Source organism: Tasmannia lanceolata, unplaced genomic scaffold (genome assembly GCF_043159265.1).
Source record: "Tasmannia lanceolata isolate RefF3 unplaced genomic scaffold, GAP_Taslan_0.1 ptg000006l, whole genome shotgun sequence".
Taxonomy (NCBI): domain Eukaryota; kingdom Viridiplantae; phylum Streptophyta; class Magnoliopsida; order Canellales; family Winteraceae; genus Tasmannia; species Tasmannia lanceolata.
Genome location: NW_027518683.1, coordinates 9,513,589 through 9,527,228, shown reverse-complemented (window position 1 = coordinate 9,527,228; position 13,640 = coordinate 9,513,589). Strand labels below are relative to the sequence as shown.

The 13,640-nt window shown below is 38.3% G+C and overlaps 2 protein-coding genes across 5 annotated transcripts; one reads left to right on the top strand and one right to left on the bottom strand.

Annotated features, from left to right (window-relative positions):
• Positions 1 to 271: 271 nt before the first annotated feature.
• Positions 272 to 9,227, top strand: LOC143879597 (uncharacterized). Of its 3 annotated transcripts, XM_077382057.1 has the most exons (7): positions 273 to 568; positions 916 to 1,197; positions 4,225 to 4,398; positions 4,487 to 4,593; positions 6,843 to 6,976; positions 7,058 to 7,177; positions 8,349 to 9,227. In XM_077382057.1, exons 1-7 carry the CDS (start codon positions 422 to 424, stop codon positions 8,960 to 8,962), a joined length of 1,578 nt encoding a protein of 525 aa, XP_077238172.1. In that variant the 5' UTR covers positions 273 to 421; the 3' UTR covers positions 8,963 to 9,227. The 3 variants fall into 3 exon arrangements, with proteins under 3 accessions (XP_077238173.1, XP_077238172.1, XP_077238171.1); XM_077382056.1 differs by having other exon boundaries at positions 6,843 to 7,177; XM_077382058.1 differs by lacking the exon at positions 916 to 1,197 and having other exon boundaries at positions 272 to 568; positions 6,843 to 7,177.
• Positions 9,228 to 9,347: 120 nt separating this feature from the next.
• On the bottom strand, positions 9,348 to 11,061 carry LOC143879598 (protein HEADING DATE REPRESSOR 1-like). 2 transcript variants are annotated; one of them, XM_077382059.1, is made up of 3 exons: positions 10,809 to 11,061; positions 9,832 to 10,211; positions 9,348 to 9,750 (listed from the first exon to the last, which is right to left on the bottom strand). In XM_077382059.1, the coding sequence occupies exons 1-3, from the start codon at positions 10,909 to 10,911 to the stop codon at positions 9,541 to 9,543; spliced, it is 693 nt and encodes a 230-aa protein (XP_077238174.1). In that variant the 5' UTR covers positions 10,912 to 11,061; the 3' UTR covers positions 9,348 to 9,540. The 2 variants fall into 2 exon arrangements, with proteins under 2 accessions (XP_077238174.1, XP_077238175.1); XM_077382060.1 differs by lacking the exon at positions 10,809 to 11,061 and adding an exon at positions 10,449 to 10,605.
• Positions 11,062 to 13,640: the final 2,579 nt, after the last annotated feature.

The following is a 13,640-nucleotide window of genomic DNA, read 5'->3' as shown; positions in this document are numbered from 1 at the left end:
TAATAGCTACCCGTAAACTAACATTTGGGACTCAAAATTTCCGATATATGAGATCCAATTATCCATCTGAAGGGGTATTTTCGTAACTTCAATTTTATTAATGCAGATAATCTAGTCTAGTGAATTCCGCCCAAATTATCCATGTCTTTGTGAGCGAAAGCCACGTATGAAGCCAGCTCACGCCAAGTGTACTCGCACGTGCGTTTAGTCAAAACTCAAAATGGATTTTGCATCTCTCCAGATGCCTCCCTATAAAATCATATCCATTTCCGTCGTTTTGTTTTCCCCAGAAGCCAAACGAGGGTTTGCTTTCTTCAGAATCTTGGCAGCCTCATCAACAGACTCTTCCTAGGGTTAGGGTTAGGGTTTTCCCCCCCTTTTCAGAATCTAGTTCTTTTGATTCTTCCTTGTTCAGATTTTGATGGTTCAGCTCGTAAATTCCGGCAATCTCCCGCCGGATTCTGCATCTCCGGGCAAGTTCGGGGTGAAGTTAGAGATCGAGGATCCTCTGGATGAAGAACACGGACCGCTCCACAAGAAATCCAAGTTCCTAACGCCTTTCTACCAGGTGAGATTTACTGTTTTCTAGTTCATTGTTCTTATAATGCTCTTCTTCGTTTTGAGATTTGTTAGTGTTTGAAAAAAGTCGTTTTTCATTGCGTCTTTCAGTTTCGTGGGACGAAGGATTTTGGGGATTTTCAATCCTCTGAGTTTTCTGTGTATTTCTTTTTACTTGTTTTTTTTTTTCTTCTAGGGTTTGAATCTTTAGGGTATAGCTTGTAATTTTTTCCCACACAGAAAATGGACTCTGTACCAATTCTCTATTCAAAACAGCTGTAATATTCTGTTCTCACTTCTTTTTCTTCACTTTTACATTATTGATTTTTTTGCTTCATTACTTTGTATTATTTACAGCATTGGAACACAGGGAGTAGCCATATTCCACCCCAGGCTACAAATTATAATCCACTTGATGAACCTAGCCCATTGGGTTTACGTTTGAGGAAGAACCCATCACTGGTGGATTTAATTCAAATGAGGCTTTCTCAAGGGAATGCTGCTACAATGGGAGTTGGAAATGGTGAAAATATTGACATGAGGGAAAAGGATGTTAAATGCAGTAATCTTTCAGTTACTTCTGACAAGCTGAAAGCTTCCAACTTCCCTGCTTCACTTTTAAGGATTGGGACTTGGGAGGTAATAGGATTTGATTTTGATTGCTGGCTTGATTACAGCAGGAATGTATGCTGATGTGAATCATATATTTTGTTGATTTTTTCCATTCGTTCTCTTTTGTTTTGCTCTGTGATTTAGTCACTTTGAGTTTATTGTCGACACTCGTGTCTTGCTGTGACCGACACGATATGCGTTTCCACACTCGTCAACACACCTTTGGACACTTTCAAATGTACTGCTTGAAGTGTTAGACTCAATGTGGGTGTGTGGACATGTTTTTGTACCGTGTCAAGTGTGATAGTATGTTTTATTATTGAATATTGTGTATACCTCTTTTATTATTCTCAACTCAAGTCAACTCGACTCAACTAAGCCTTTGTCCCAAACTAGTTGGGGTCGGCTAATGAATCCTTTAGAAAATTTTCATGAAGAAGGTGAAAGGATCTATCTTGCTCAAATTGACTAAGTCTAATCCTGACACTAGTTGGGTTCGTCTTCATGGATCATTTTCTTCCATTCTATCCTATCAAAGGTCATGTTCTCTGTTATGTTCTTAGCCCTCAAGTCTTTCCTCACTGTTTCTAGCCTAGTTGTTTTTGGTCTATTCCTACCTCTTTTTACTCCGTCAACTTAGCACGAGTCACTTCTTCTCACTAGAATATCCAAAGGCCTACGTTGGATTTGCCAAAACCATCTTAAGCAGAGCTCTCATATTCTCCTCAATTGATGCCACCCCCACCTTTTTACAGATGTCTTCATTTTTAATTCGATCTAACCTTGTATAGCCACACATCCATCTAAGCATTCGCATCTCCATTACACTCATCTTATGCACATGCTGCTTCTTGGTGGCCCAATATTCTGAGCTGTACAGCATGGCTCACAGTTGTCTTATAATACTTTTCCTTCAATTTGGTAGGTATTTTACGATCGCATAGAACCCCTGAAGCATGCTTCCACTTCAACCAACCTGCTCTTATTCTGTGGTTAACATCCTCTTCAATCTCTCCTTCGTTATATAGGATTGAACCAAGATAGCGAAAGATATCCCTCTTAGGTACCTCTTGACCAGTCCTATTTACTACATCCTCACCCCGCCTCCTTACATTACTAAAGTTTCACTCCATATACTCTGTCTTAGTCTTACTCAGTCTAAAACCTTTGGATTCCAAAGTAGTTCTCCATAACTCTAACGTAGCATTAACTCTTACTTTGGTTTCGTCAGTTAATACTATGTCATCTGCAAGTAACATACACCACGTCATGTCGTCCTGCATACCCTCCGTAAGTTCATCTGACCCTTGTTGCAGTCCTATTGTAATTGGAAACTCACTAGACGTGCCATCCATAGTTTCGACACTAGTTACTGCTCCATCGTACATATCCTTAATCATATCAACATATTTAGTAGGCACTTTTTCCTTTCAAGGACCCACCACATAAAACTCCTGGGAACCCTATCATACGCTTTCTCCAAATCAATGAAAACTATATGAGGTCCTTTTTATTTTCTCTAAATCTCTCAATTAACTGCCTTATCAAGAAGATAGCTTCCATAGTCGATCGTCCGGGCATGAAGCCAAACTAATTTTCTGACACCTTATTCTTTTTTCTTAGTCTATGCTCAATTACCCTTCCAAAGCTTCATGGTGTGACTCATTAGCTTAATTCCTCGATAATTGGTGCAATTATGGATATCCCCTTTATTCTTATAAAGAGGCACTAATGTACTCTTTCTCCACTCATCAGGCATCTTCTTAGTCTTCAAAATATTGTTAAATAATCTAGTTAAACCTCTTTTATTATTAATTCTTCATGTATTATAAACTCTTATTTTAGCTCTTCTTTAACTAATATTTGTTGTTATATCCCCTCTTATAAACAAACTCTTGTCCAGATACCATATTCATTGTATCATATAGGTCTTCCTTTCTCGTTGTATATTGGAGACAGGAGAGAACTAGATTAAATTGATGAATACATTATTATTTGATTATCTCATGTTTGTTTTAGATTATAGTTGATTAATTATAAGCTGTGTTGCATGGATTCGGATTCGCATGTCGGGATCCAACACAGATTCGAGGTGTCGGATTCGGCAAATCCTAAAAGTAGGATTCGTGGGTTCGGTAATTTTTAAATAAAATAGAACTTTAAATATATATTTTCTGCAACCTATATATATTATATTATGTATATGTATATTGATTGATGAAAACTTTGAGGACGAAGGGTTGAGGCCTTGGAGTTTTTATTAAGAATGTCGAAGAAGAAGCACCGGCGTGGGGGGGGGGGGGATGTTCTAGGGTCGAGGCGTTTTTATTAAAAGAGTACATGTTGTGCTTTCATATAATAAAAAAAGTTAAGAAGGAAACATGTTTAAAGGGAAAAAAATACCGGATTCGCATTTTAAAAGAGACAATGATCAGTCGGATTTGTCTGAAAAACAGGATTCATGCAGGACACGCCTACGACAAGAATCCAGGTGTGTCCCACCTGAATCCATGTTGGATTCGGGTGTGGAGACATGTCAACACGGATTCAGCACAGGGGGCAAAGAATCCACGCAGCAGATTCTAAGATTTATTAGTTTGTTAAATGAATACCACATTTATATTGTACACATTAAGATAGTAATCAGTAATATTATATGTATATGCGTGTCACCATTTCTAGATTTTTAGATGTTGCCATGTTAGACAACCCGTATCCATGTCGAAACTGGACTCTTGAATGATGAATCTGTATCCACGTATCATGATCATTTATACTTTCTATTTTAGCTGTGTCCCTGTTTCTAAATTTTGGGGGCTTGCCGTGTCCAACACTCCGTGTCCGTGTCGACATGCCACACTCGTGTCCCAGTGTCCACAAATCATAGGTTTTGCTTTTTCCTTCACATTCACCGTCGTTTAGTTATTTAAGTTCTTTTTTTTAATGGCTATAAGTTCTTTTTTTATGTGCAGTGTTTCTTTTTTAGTTCATTTTCTTGCCATTTAATTTTGGTATGTGTACAGAATCTGATCAACTTTGTCTTTTGGTAAACAGTGTGTATCAAGGTATGAAGGTGATTTGGTGGCAAAGTGCTATTATGCCAAGCATAAACTTGTGTGGGAAGTTCTTGATGGTGGTCTAAAGAGCAAGATAGAGATCCAGTGGTCGGATATCACAGCACTGAAGGCAGATTGTCCCGAAAATGGGGTTGGGACCTTGGACATAGTAGTGAGTTCAATTACCTTTATCCATGCACAATGAGTTGCTTTATTGATATTGTCTGTTCTGAAAATCTTGTCTGCTTGTTTCCGTTTAGTTGGCCAGACATCCTCTTTTCTTTAGGGAGACCAACCCACAGCCTAGGAAGCATACCTTATGGCAGGCAACTTCGGATTTTACCGGTGGACAAGCAAGCATACACAGGTAACTGAGACCCACTCATACTGGTTGTCTCCAACGTTTATAAGCTAAGCATCAAGATGAGTGTTCTTGTATGATTAATCTCAGTGGTTTACTATGGTGGTCATTTTATTGGGATGCTTTCAAACTTTTTATAGAATGTGTTTGGCATGTTTAATTGTTTCCCTCATCAGTAACAATATCTACAGTAGCTTGGGTGTTGTATATGGTTCATATAGCCCATGCAATGAGTTTGGGGGATAAACTGCTTTGATAGTGCTAATAAGTTGTATAGTTGCTAGATATGGAGCTATTGGGTGACTGCAAACCTTGGCATCAAGCTTTCCTTGTGTTTATTTCTGGCTCAGGCTCTCGATTCTGTAATGGTGACCCCTCCCCGCCTCGCGCGCATGTGTTAGAAAAAATTAGGACTTTGTGAATAATGTTTGAGAAGTGAGATATAACATAATGGCTGACATTTCCAAAGATGATATAAGGCCTTGGGAAAGGCATTTTGGGGACGGTGTTCCTGAAACTGAACAGTTTGTTTTTAGTGGTTTTTTTTTTTTTAAATATCCATGAGATACTTGTGAAATGCCAGTAAAGCTTAGGGAACCTGAGTCATATCCATGAGAAACTTGTAGCTACTTCTCTTCAAACAATTATGAGTTGAATTATAAATAAGTAGCAGAAGTCCCAAAATGGGCTTATGCAATAAAAATCACCAAAATTAGTGAAAATATGGTCTGCAATAAAAAAAATGATCCAGAGAAAGTGGAGTAACAATCCAAAGTATAGAAATAGGAACCAGTTTTAAAACTCCCTGCATCAATCATCGACTTGGCCCCCCAGTCGACTCCCTTTTACCTTGGCTGATTTCTCGTCCAAGTCGGAGTTTTGCCATACCAAGTAGATCAAAACTCCTTTGACTCGCCTGAGTCAACTCTCTTTACTGTGGCCGAGTTCAATCATTTACGTGTTCAAGTCAACTCCTTTTTAGAGTGGCTAAGCTCTGGTCTGAGTCTGAGTTTTGAAACATTGATCATAAGTCAGAACTAATAATATTGTAGCAAATGATTTACAAAATAACACACAAAAAAGAAGGATACACATAACAAGCTAATGGTTCGCTAATGGGGAAGTTCATTTTTTTTTTTTAAATGAAATAACACGAGAGAAGTTCATATCCATGTCTTAGCTTTATGCAGTTATGTAGTTATGCAGTTCTGCTTGAGGAGCTGGTATCGTGTAGTTTGTAAGAAGAAAATGAAGGTGAAAATGATGTGTTATCTAATGATTGGTGTTTAGTCTTTCAGCCTAATCTTTTCTTTTATATGCTACTTGGAAATACATTCGCTTTAATGTTTTGGGTGCTTTTGCTTTGTCCCTTTCGAAAAACTTTTCCCGAAAAAATATACATGAAATACAATTGAGGGCTACAATAATTTGAACCACACACTCCTCACTTTGGTATGCAACTTACTGATGCAGCTCAAAGAATAACAAAATTTTCCAGCAAAATTACAATGCAAAGAAGAAGACAATAATAAGAGAAGAACATGAACTTAACTGTTTGTGCAACAAAGTAAAGCTCAAACAGTAAGAAAGAAATAATACAAAATTATTTCTGAAATTCAGAAAAATACTTAATAACATGTGGAATTTGTCCTTTCTAGACTCATAGACTAGACACAGAGTCAACTAAACTCCTATTCTAATACAAAATTACAAAACCAACTCCTCATATGAAAGAAATAATAGCTGAAACCAAATTATTGCTAAGATTGCTAGAAATAGTGAATTACTAATTATATTCCTACCCTAGTCATAATCTTAAATGACATGCTGCTGAAATTAAACCATAACATATGACTCCTTCAAAAGTGAAATACCAGTTATGTTCCTCTACCCCCTATGGAGCTCCAATTTGGACTGCACGTCTAAAAATCACCACAACCTGTAAACAATGAAGTGGCAATGCCTCCCGAACTTGAGATCAAATGGACTGCTGATGACCAATGGCAGCATGATGTCATGGTAATGTCACTTAATCCTCCCTGTATGATGCCCTCTTTCTATTCTGTCGGTTGAATGTTTCCAATGGTGGCTAAGTTGTGTGGCCTGAGAAACCATCTTTGCTTGCACCACTTACCCGAGTATAATTTTCAGAAAATCCAAATTTCCTTGTTGCCTTGGCAAATTTTGTGTATGATATTAAATATCTTGTTTCAGCATCTTTAGCAGCTATATGATTCTTGTCTTGGTGTGTGTAGGAGACATTTTCTACAGTGCCCACAAGGCCTGTTAAACAGGCATTTTGAAAAGCTCATCCAGTGTGATCCTCATTTGAACTTGCTTAGCCAACAACCAGATATAGTTTTGGATTCGCCATACTTCGAATCAAGAGGTTCTATATTTGAGGACCAAGACGAATCCAAATGCAATGACTTTGATCATTTGAAGAGTGATTATGTATCCACCTTCTCAGGTTTCCTGGATGGAGGATCTCCATGTGCTGCTCAATCATCTTCCTCCATGAGTGAAATACGGAACCCTGTCAGCAGAGCACCAGACGCAATGACCAGGGGAACTCCTTCACCAAGTTCAGGTATGTTCGGGAACTACCAAATGTTGCTGATATTTCTGATCCCTAAAGAACTCGTTTATAATTGCCGGATACCTAGAAATACCAATATAACAAGAATGCTTCATTTTCTGAAGGGTTACCCCTTGTCGGACACCCTATATTTGACATGCATGCTGCATCTTGGTACTACCAACACTTTATGCGCGGGTGCTGCTCCCACTTTGGGAGCTTCTCACTCTAGCCATAGCTTATCACTTTATAAACTCCTTTGCTCTAATTATTGTTTATTTACTACCATGACCTCATGCGCCCTCTTTCTATATTTCTTTCTACTAGATATTTTATTATATTACTCCCAGATTCTATCTTCCGTAAGGAGTCCTGGGCGCTCTATTTTGTTATGTTGGTTTTCAGAATATATTTCTTTTACTAAATATGGTGTATTTCTGTATAGTGGGTAAAACTTTTCCTATTTTGTTCACCTTTTATGTTAGCCATAGTTTATCATTTTATAAACCATTGCATCCAATCAACAACCCCAAGGAACTCTCCCGGAAGTTCCAGGCATACCTAAATGTATGCTTTGTCCTCAAGGGAGCTTGGGGCCATTGCATGCGCAAGTGGGCTTTGTTCTCTGATTACACAAGTTTTACTTTGTCCTGTTTGGTACATGTGTCAAATTCCTTGTCTAAAACTTGATCTGATGAAAAAAAATTAAAAGCTGTTAGGAAAAGTTGGAAGTACTTTTGTTGATCAGTTCATAAAATTACTATGGTTTCTATGGGTTACCATAAATATCTGTTGATCTTACTATGCTGGTTCGAACTTCGAACTACCTCTGGATAGGAAAGCTTATGGTTTTGATTTCCTTAAACCTTAGCTCGACCCACCAGATGAACACAGTTAACAAAAGTTGGAGTATATTTGTTTGTGTTCATAAAATTATACTGTGTCTCTCTGGGTTGTGAAATATCATAAATCTCCATCATTTTCAAATGAGGACATTCTTCCTTTATTAAACCGTCATTTATGATTGTGTAATGGCGGATCGACCAATCAATCACTAAATAATTTTTTTTAAAAAAAAAAAAAAAAAAACTTTTACATTTTGTGATGCTGGATTGAACAATCAGTCCATTAATTACTTGTGCCTCTGCATTTACATTGTTTCTAATTTAAGTTCCTGTCTCAGTGATGGACTCCCGAGCCATCGAAGAAAATGGAAACAGCGAAATGGAGGAGCTGAAAGAGCCGGGTTATTGGGATCAGATCGAAGTGCCGGCACTTCATGCATCCATGTCTATGAGCGATTTGGTGAACCACATTGGACATTGCATTTCCGAGCAGATGACTTCCGGCAATTCACTTTTCTCCTGTGATACGTCAAGGGGCAAAGACATGCTGGATGAGATAACCCAATACCTACTTAGCGATTCTCAGTTAACATTGCCCTCTGATGAACAATCCACCATGTCACAATCCCTCATGTCGAGGGTCAACTCTCTCTGCTGCTTGCTTCAGAAAGATGCTCCCACAGTTCAGAATTTGCAGCTAAAAACTGAAGTGAATGGCCTTGGCGTAGAAGATGGTACAAATGATCACCTTAATTCTATGTGTGACGATAAGGGAGTGGGAGACATTCAGGCATCCAAGTGGGAGTTTAGTGATCTCTCTGGGTGCAAGCAGCCTCCAGCCATGTCACGAAACGAATCCATCGGGGATCTTCTGCTTCATCTTCCTCGCATAGCATCGCTGCCACAGTTCTTGTTCAATTTCTCAGAAGATATTGATAAGCAAGCCAGATAGCTTCCATCAACCTCTTTTGGTCAGGGTCTATGTAGAAATAGTATGTAAATTTCATTTTTTTTGCCTTTCCTACTCTACATCATGAATGGCACAATTTCATGTTTGTTTAGTAGCTTGTAAGTGTCAGGTTCCAGAAGTTTACTGATGACGGATCCTGACCAAATTTCATCTAGAGAATTGGGGGTTGGGTATGGAAATTTACTGTATTGGAGCTTGTGTATGCATGCCCTTTTAAGAAGCAATGTTCATCACACCTTTGAGCATCTGTGAAGTGGGTTTTATTTAGGTTTTGTAGTGTGTATTTAATTTTTTAATTCTAGAACCAGGCAATATGGAGCTATAAACTGAAGTGCATGCCATAAACTTAAATGAACCACTAAGCCCATTGCTCAAATGGCTAGCATATATCATTAAGTGGAACAAATTACATGTGCATTGTCTATAAAACAGGCAGACTGCAGAGTAAATCTTCTGCAGTTCATACAACACGTTAAAATATATATCAACAGTAAGAATTACTAACTTTTTAACATTGATATATAACATCATAGCCAACCATTTTCTAAAGAATTTAAGTATCAAGAATCATCTGCAGGCATATCTTCCATTCCTTCAGAATCTTGTTCATGCAACACATTCATCAGCATTGATATCTGGTTCTGAAGCATCAAATTCTCCCTCTCTACGTTGTTTCGTTTGCTGCGTTCCTGCAGAAGTTGAAGCTGCAGATGCTCAAGGCACCGGGCATCCTCTTCCAACTGCTCGTTCAGGCCATCGATTTCTCGGTCCTGTAAGCAGAATCAAGGGGATAACTTAGTTTGGAATTATTATGGGCGGGATTAGTCTTCAGTTTGCTGTTAGTATCAAACCTTTCTGTTCATTTCCTGAACAGCAATTCGCCGCATGCTCTCTACAACATCGACATTGACGAGTTTGCGTTTCTTCCCAATTAGCCATCCTCGTGGGTAAGACATTGAGTCAAAATCCGGCGGAGGAAGCAACATTTCAGCTGATGGTCGCTTCCTTTTCATGTCCTTCGGCGGATCTAATGGCTCGAAGAGTGCTTTCCGGCGATCGGAAAGAAGAGACAATGCATCTTGTTGGTTCTCTGTGAGTTGAGGATCCTCAGTTTTGTTGGGTGTTTGAAGACTTTCTTCATTTGCCCTGTCCAAATTCCTGCTAGGATCTTCAGTTTTGTTGGGTGTTTTGAGACTTTCCTCCATTGTCATGTCCAAATTCGTGCCACTGGCTGTGGAAAATACAGTGAAAAAGAGATTGATCACAGGTCATTTCTCAAGCAAGTAAAACCAATGAACTAGTAACAAAATTCAATATAATTCATGCGTAGTGTAACAGAAATAGAAAACAAGGATCAAAATAAAAATAGCATGATAAAAGAAGAGGAAGATTTTAAAAAGAAAAAGAAAAAGAACTCTAATGAGATCTGACGAGTTAAAAAAAAAAAAGGAGAAATGTTTACACTAACCATATGATTCCACCATATTTTGCCAAGAGAAATGACAGAACTTTAACTTACAATGGTACCCTATGAACCATGAGAAATGAAATTTATTCCCCAAGTCATGTTAGTAAATAAACAACCTTGTCACATGAAATACACGCCCATTTAACTATTAATATAAAAAATTAGAGTACGTAACCCAAATTAATTTTCATGTCAGAAAATTTTGAGAGGCGTACTGAAACAGGATTTATTTATTTTATTTAATACCCACGAGTTTATTATTCTATTTTTTTATTGTAAGACCCATGAAAATTTGAGAAAAGTAATTACAAACCAAATAGAGAGAGAGAGAGAGAGAGAGAGAGAGAGAGAGAGAATTACTGGTTCTTCTTCGGGAATTCCAAAAGACCCTTGTAGCAGAGGTGGAAGAGAAGCCTTGAAGAGGCTCCTGAATATTTCTCTGAGCTGAATTTGGGGCTTCCATCTGAAGGAAAGCTTGATCCCAGAGACTTTTTCTCACATGGGTTTTCCTTGGAAAACCCCTTGGAAAAGGAAAATCAATGAGTGAGAGGGAGCTTTTTTCTGTCCACTCTGTGTTGTCGTGTCGGTTTTTACAATGATATCATTGTCCTTGGGCTTTTTGTTTGGTGAAGGAAGTGACTTAAAATAATCCTGTTTTTTTCCCACCCGTTAGCTCTAACCTTCTTAGAGTAAGAACCACGCCATTTTCTTTATTTGGACACTCTTCTAATTACCACAATGCACCCATTTCTCCCACAAAACAACGAAACTACTACTACCCTTGCGAAAATGCTTGAAGGAAATAGAGAATAAGAAACTTAATCAGGACCCACCTACAACATGATCTAAACCGTTCATCGTGATTTGACAACCGGAACAAGTCATTGGTTGGCATGCAAAATGAATAATTGGAATGATGGATGATTAAGCCATGATCCACATTCAAGTACTCTAATTGAATGGCTAAGATTTTTGCTTTTCATGCTAGTTTTAGCATATATTGTGGGGCCCTTTAGATGAAGGATCAGAATCATCCTCATGTGATATAGGTGTGCCTGGATGTGGCTTCTCATTTTTTTTTTCCCATTTTGCTTAATTTAAGGGCAGGGCTAGTCTCGTAATTAAATTTAAAAAAAGAGGGTAATGTTTGCTGGATAAGCTTTATCTAACCATAGTTTTTATTTTTATATGGCATACACACATACATCTAGCGTAAGAGTAGTGATAACTGATAAATACACTAGAGGGGGCTGTCCCAAGTAAAAAAGAGGGGCAAATATATCAATTCCCTAATCCAAAATATTCAATTGTTTGCACCTAACATAAAGAGGCAGATCCGAGAATATTCTCCATAGGATGATCCTAACCCTCTAGAGGTTTTTTTTAATGTGCTGTTCTTTCTGATCAGAGGTTTAGGATAAAGTTATGGAGAATTGGAGATGATTTTTGAGGCGCTTGAATCATTAAACTATTTGGGTCCCACTATAACTTTGTTTTTTAAAATATGAGCAATGATAGATACAAGGGAGCCCCTGCATAAAGAGCCGCAGAAGGGCTCTTCATTGGATCCACGTCATTTTCAGTTACATTTTAAAATAGGTTGAAAAAGTAAAATCAATTACATTTGATGACCTGGATCCAATCAAGAGCCCTTTTCTGGCTCCCTTTTATGCAAGGGCTCCCTTGTATCTATCATTCCTCTTTAAATATTTACACCTACCGCATGGACATAATATAAAAACTCTAATTCTAGAAGGCATATATGTTAAAAAATGAAGGGAAACTTTAACGAGGACGAAACACAAGCAATTCTTGCATATTTGCTAAATAAAATAATGTTTGTTAAAAATTGGTGCGCCCATTACGCACAAAATTAATAATAATAAATACGTTGTTTGACATAAAAGCCTACATCTATGGCTGAAAACACGATGTTTCACCATACGAGAGAAATAATTTAAATGGAGATTACAATGTTATTAATACAATCTCACAGCCTAATCAAAAGATAAACACAATGACGGTATAATAATTCAATTTTTCTAAAGGATTCATCTAGCCGACCCCGAACATTATTTTTCCCGAATCCAATTCCTCTAATAAACTATGGAGTCCTTCTGTGTAAAGTAAGCTAGTATGGATTCACGTAAAGCTGCCAAACAACTTACATTCGCGGAAACCCCGCTGGTAATAGCAACATCTAATACAAACAAAGCACCGGCCCAATTACTATTTCTCAAGCCAGCAGACCATTAAAAGAGTGAAAACCCTTTGTATGACTAGGTGGTTTTGTTGAGTTGAGTTAAGTATATAATAATACAGCATAAGAGGGTACTTTGTCTTTGACTATTCTATAAGCTCAAAGATAAGCATGAGAACATTCTGTGTTTTTGAAAGAGTCGTCGAAAGGTTTGCAATAAGACTAAAAGTGTGAGAAGGGTAGAGAGGGGTTGATAAGTATCCATCAACCTTTTCCTTTTATTTTAAATTTAACTCCATTTTGCAAATGGTGGACTAATAGGACGATGCAACTCACCGGCCGTGCACGTGCAGCGTCGATTGTACGTAGGGCTGCCGATGGTACTTTGTGGCTCATTTCGATTGTGGTGAGGAACGATCGAGAGCGTTACAATTTTTCCTATAAGTTCTAACTGTTCATCATGATCCGTGATGGTCTTGACTGGTTGGTGCGATAGGGTGGTGATTGGATGAGATCAATCCTGAGCGGCTGTGATTTAGACCACAAGACCATGCCTGGGTGTGATCCGATGGTTAGACTCTAAAATGTGCAATCCAAATTGTAGGATCGTGTGGTAGCTGTCAATGCTCGACCGGGTGCGATCTGGACCGTAGGATAGCGACAGTCGTACCAACGATTGAATCCCGATCAAGTGTGATCTGTACTAGGAGCGGGAGACCTGTCACGATCCAACGGTGAAATAACCATTAAGAGGGGGACCGAGATTTTACACCAGGCACCAATCACCATAGGAGCCGGTCTGGACCATATATATAATCACGATTTGCTGCGATTCAAAGCTTAGATTAGCAACACATATTGATCATGTGCCAGAGAAGGGTTTATTTCAACTTGAAAAGGCACCGCAAGGCTGATAAAATAGAGCAAAAACACTCCATCTGTGATAGAATTCGAGACTCCTTTGTGGATCCCATACTTTGGGATTTCCATAG

What these genes read in the sequence shown, in the direction of transcription:
- LOC143879598 (XM_077382059.1), bottom strand. Translation starts at nt 10,911, where the DNA reads ATGGAAGCCCCAAATTCAGCTCAGAGAAATATTCAGGAGCCTCTTCAA. An exon ending in GAATTCCCGAAGAAGAACCA is followed by an intron (nt 10,212 to 10,808) that starts GTAATTCTCTCT and finishes TATTTTCCACAG; the next exon opens with CCAGTGGCACGAATTTGGAC. An exon ending in TTCAGGAAATGAACAGAAAG is followed by an intron (nt 9,751 to 9,831) that starts GTTTGATACTAA and finishes TTCTGCTTACAG; the next exon opens with GACCGAGAAATCGATGGCCT.
- LOC143879597 (XM_077382056.1), top strand. Translation starts at nt 422, where the DNA reads ATGGTTCAGCTCGTAAATTCCGGCAATCTCCCGCCGGATTCTGCATCT. An exon ending in TCCTAACGCCTTTCTACCAG is followed by an intron (nt 569 to 915) that starts GTGAGATTTACT and finishes TATTATTTACAG; the next exon opens with CATTGGAACACAGGGAGTAG. An exon ending in AACTCCTTCACCAAGTTCAG is followed by an intron (nt 7,178 to 8,348) that starts GTATGTTCGGGA and finishes TTCCTGTCTCAG; the next exon opens with TGATGGACTCCCGAGCCATC.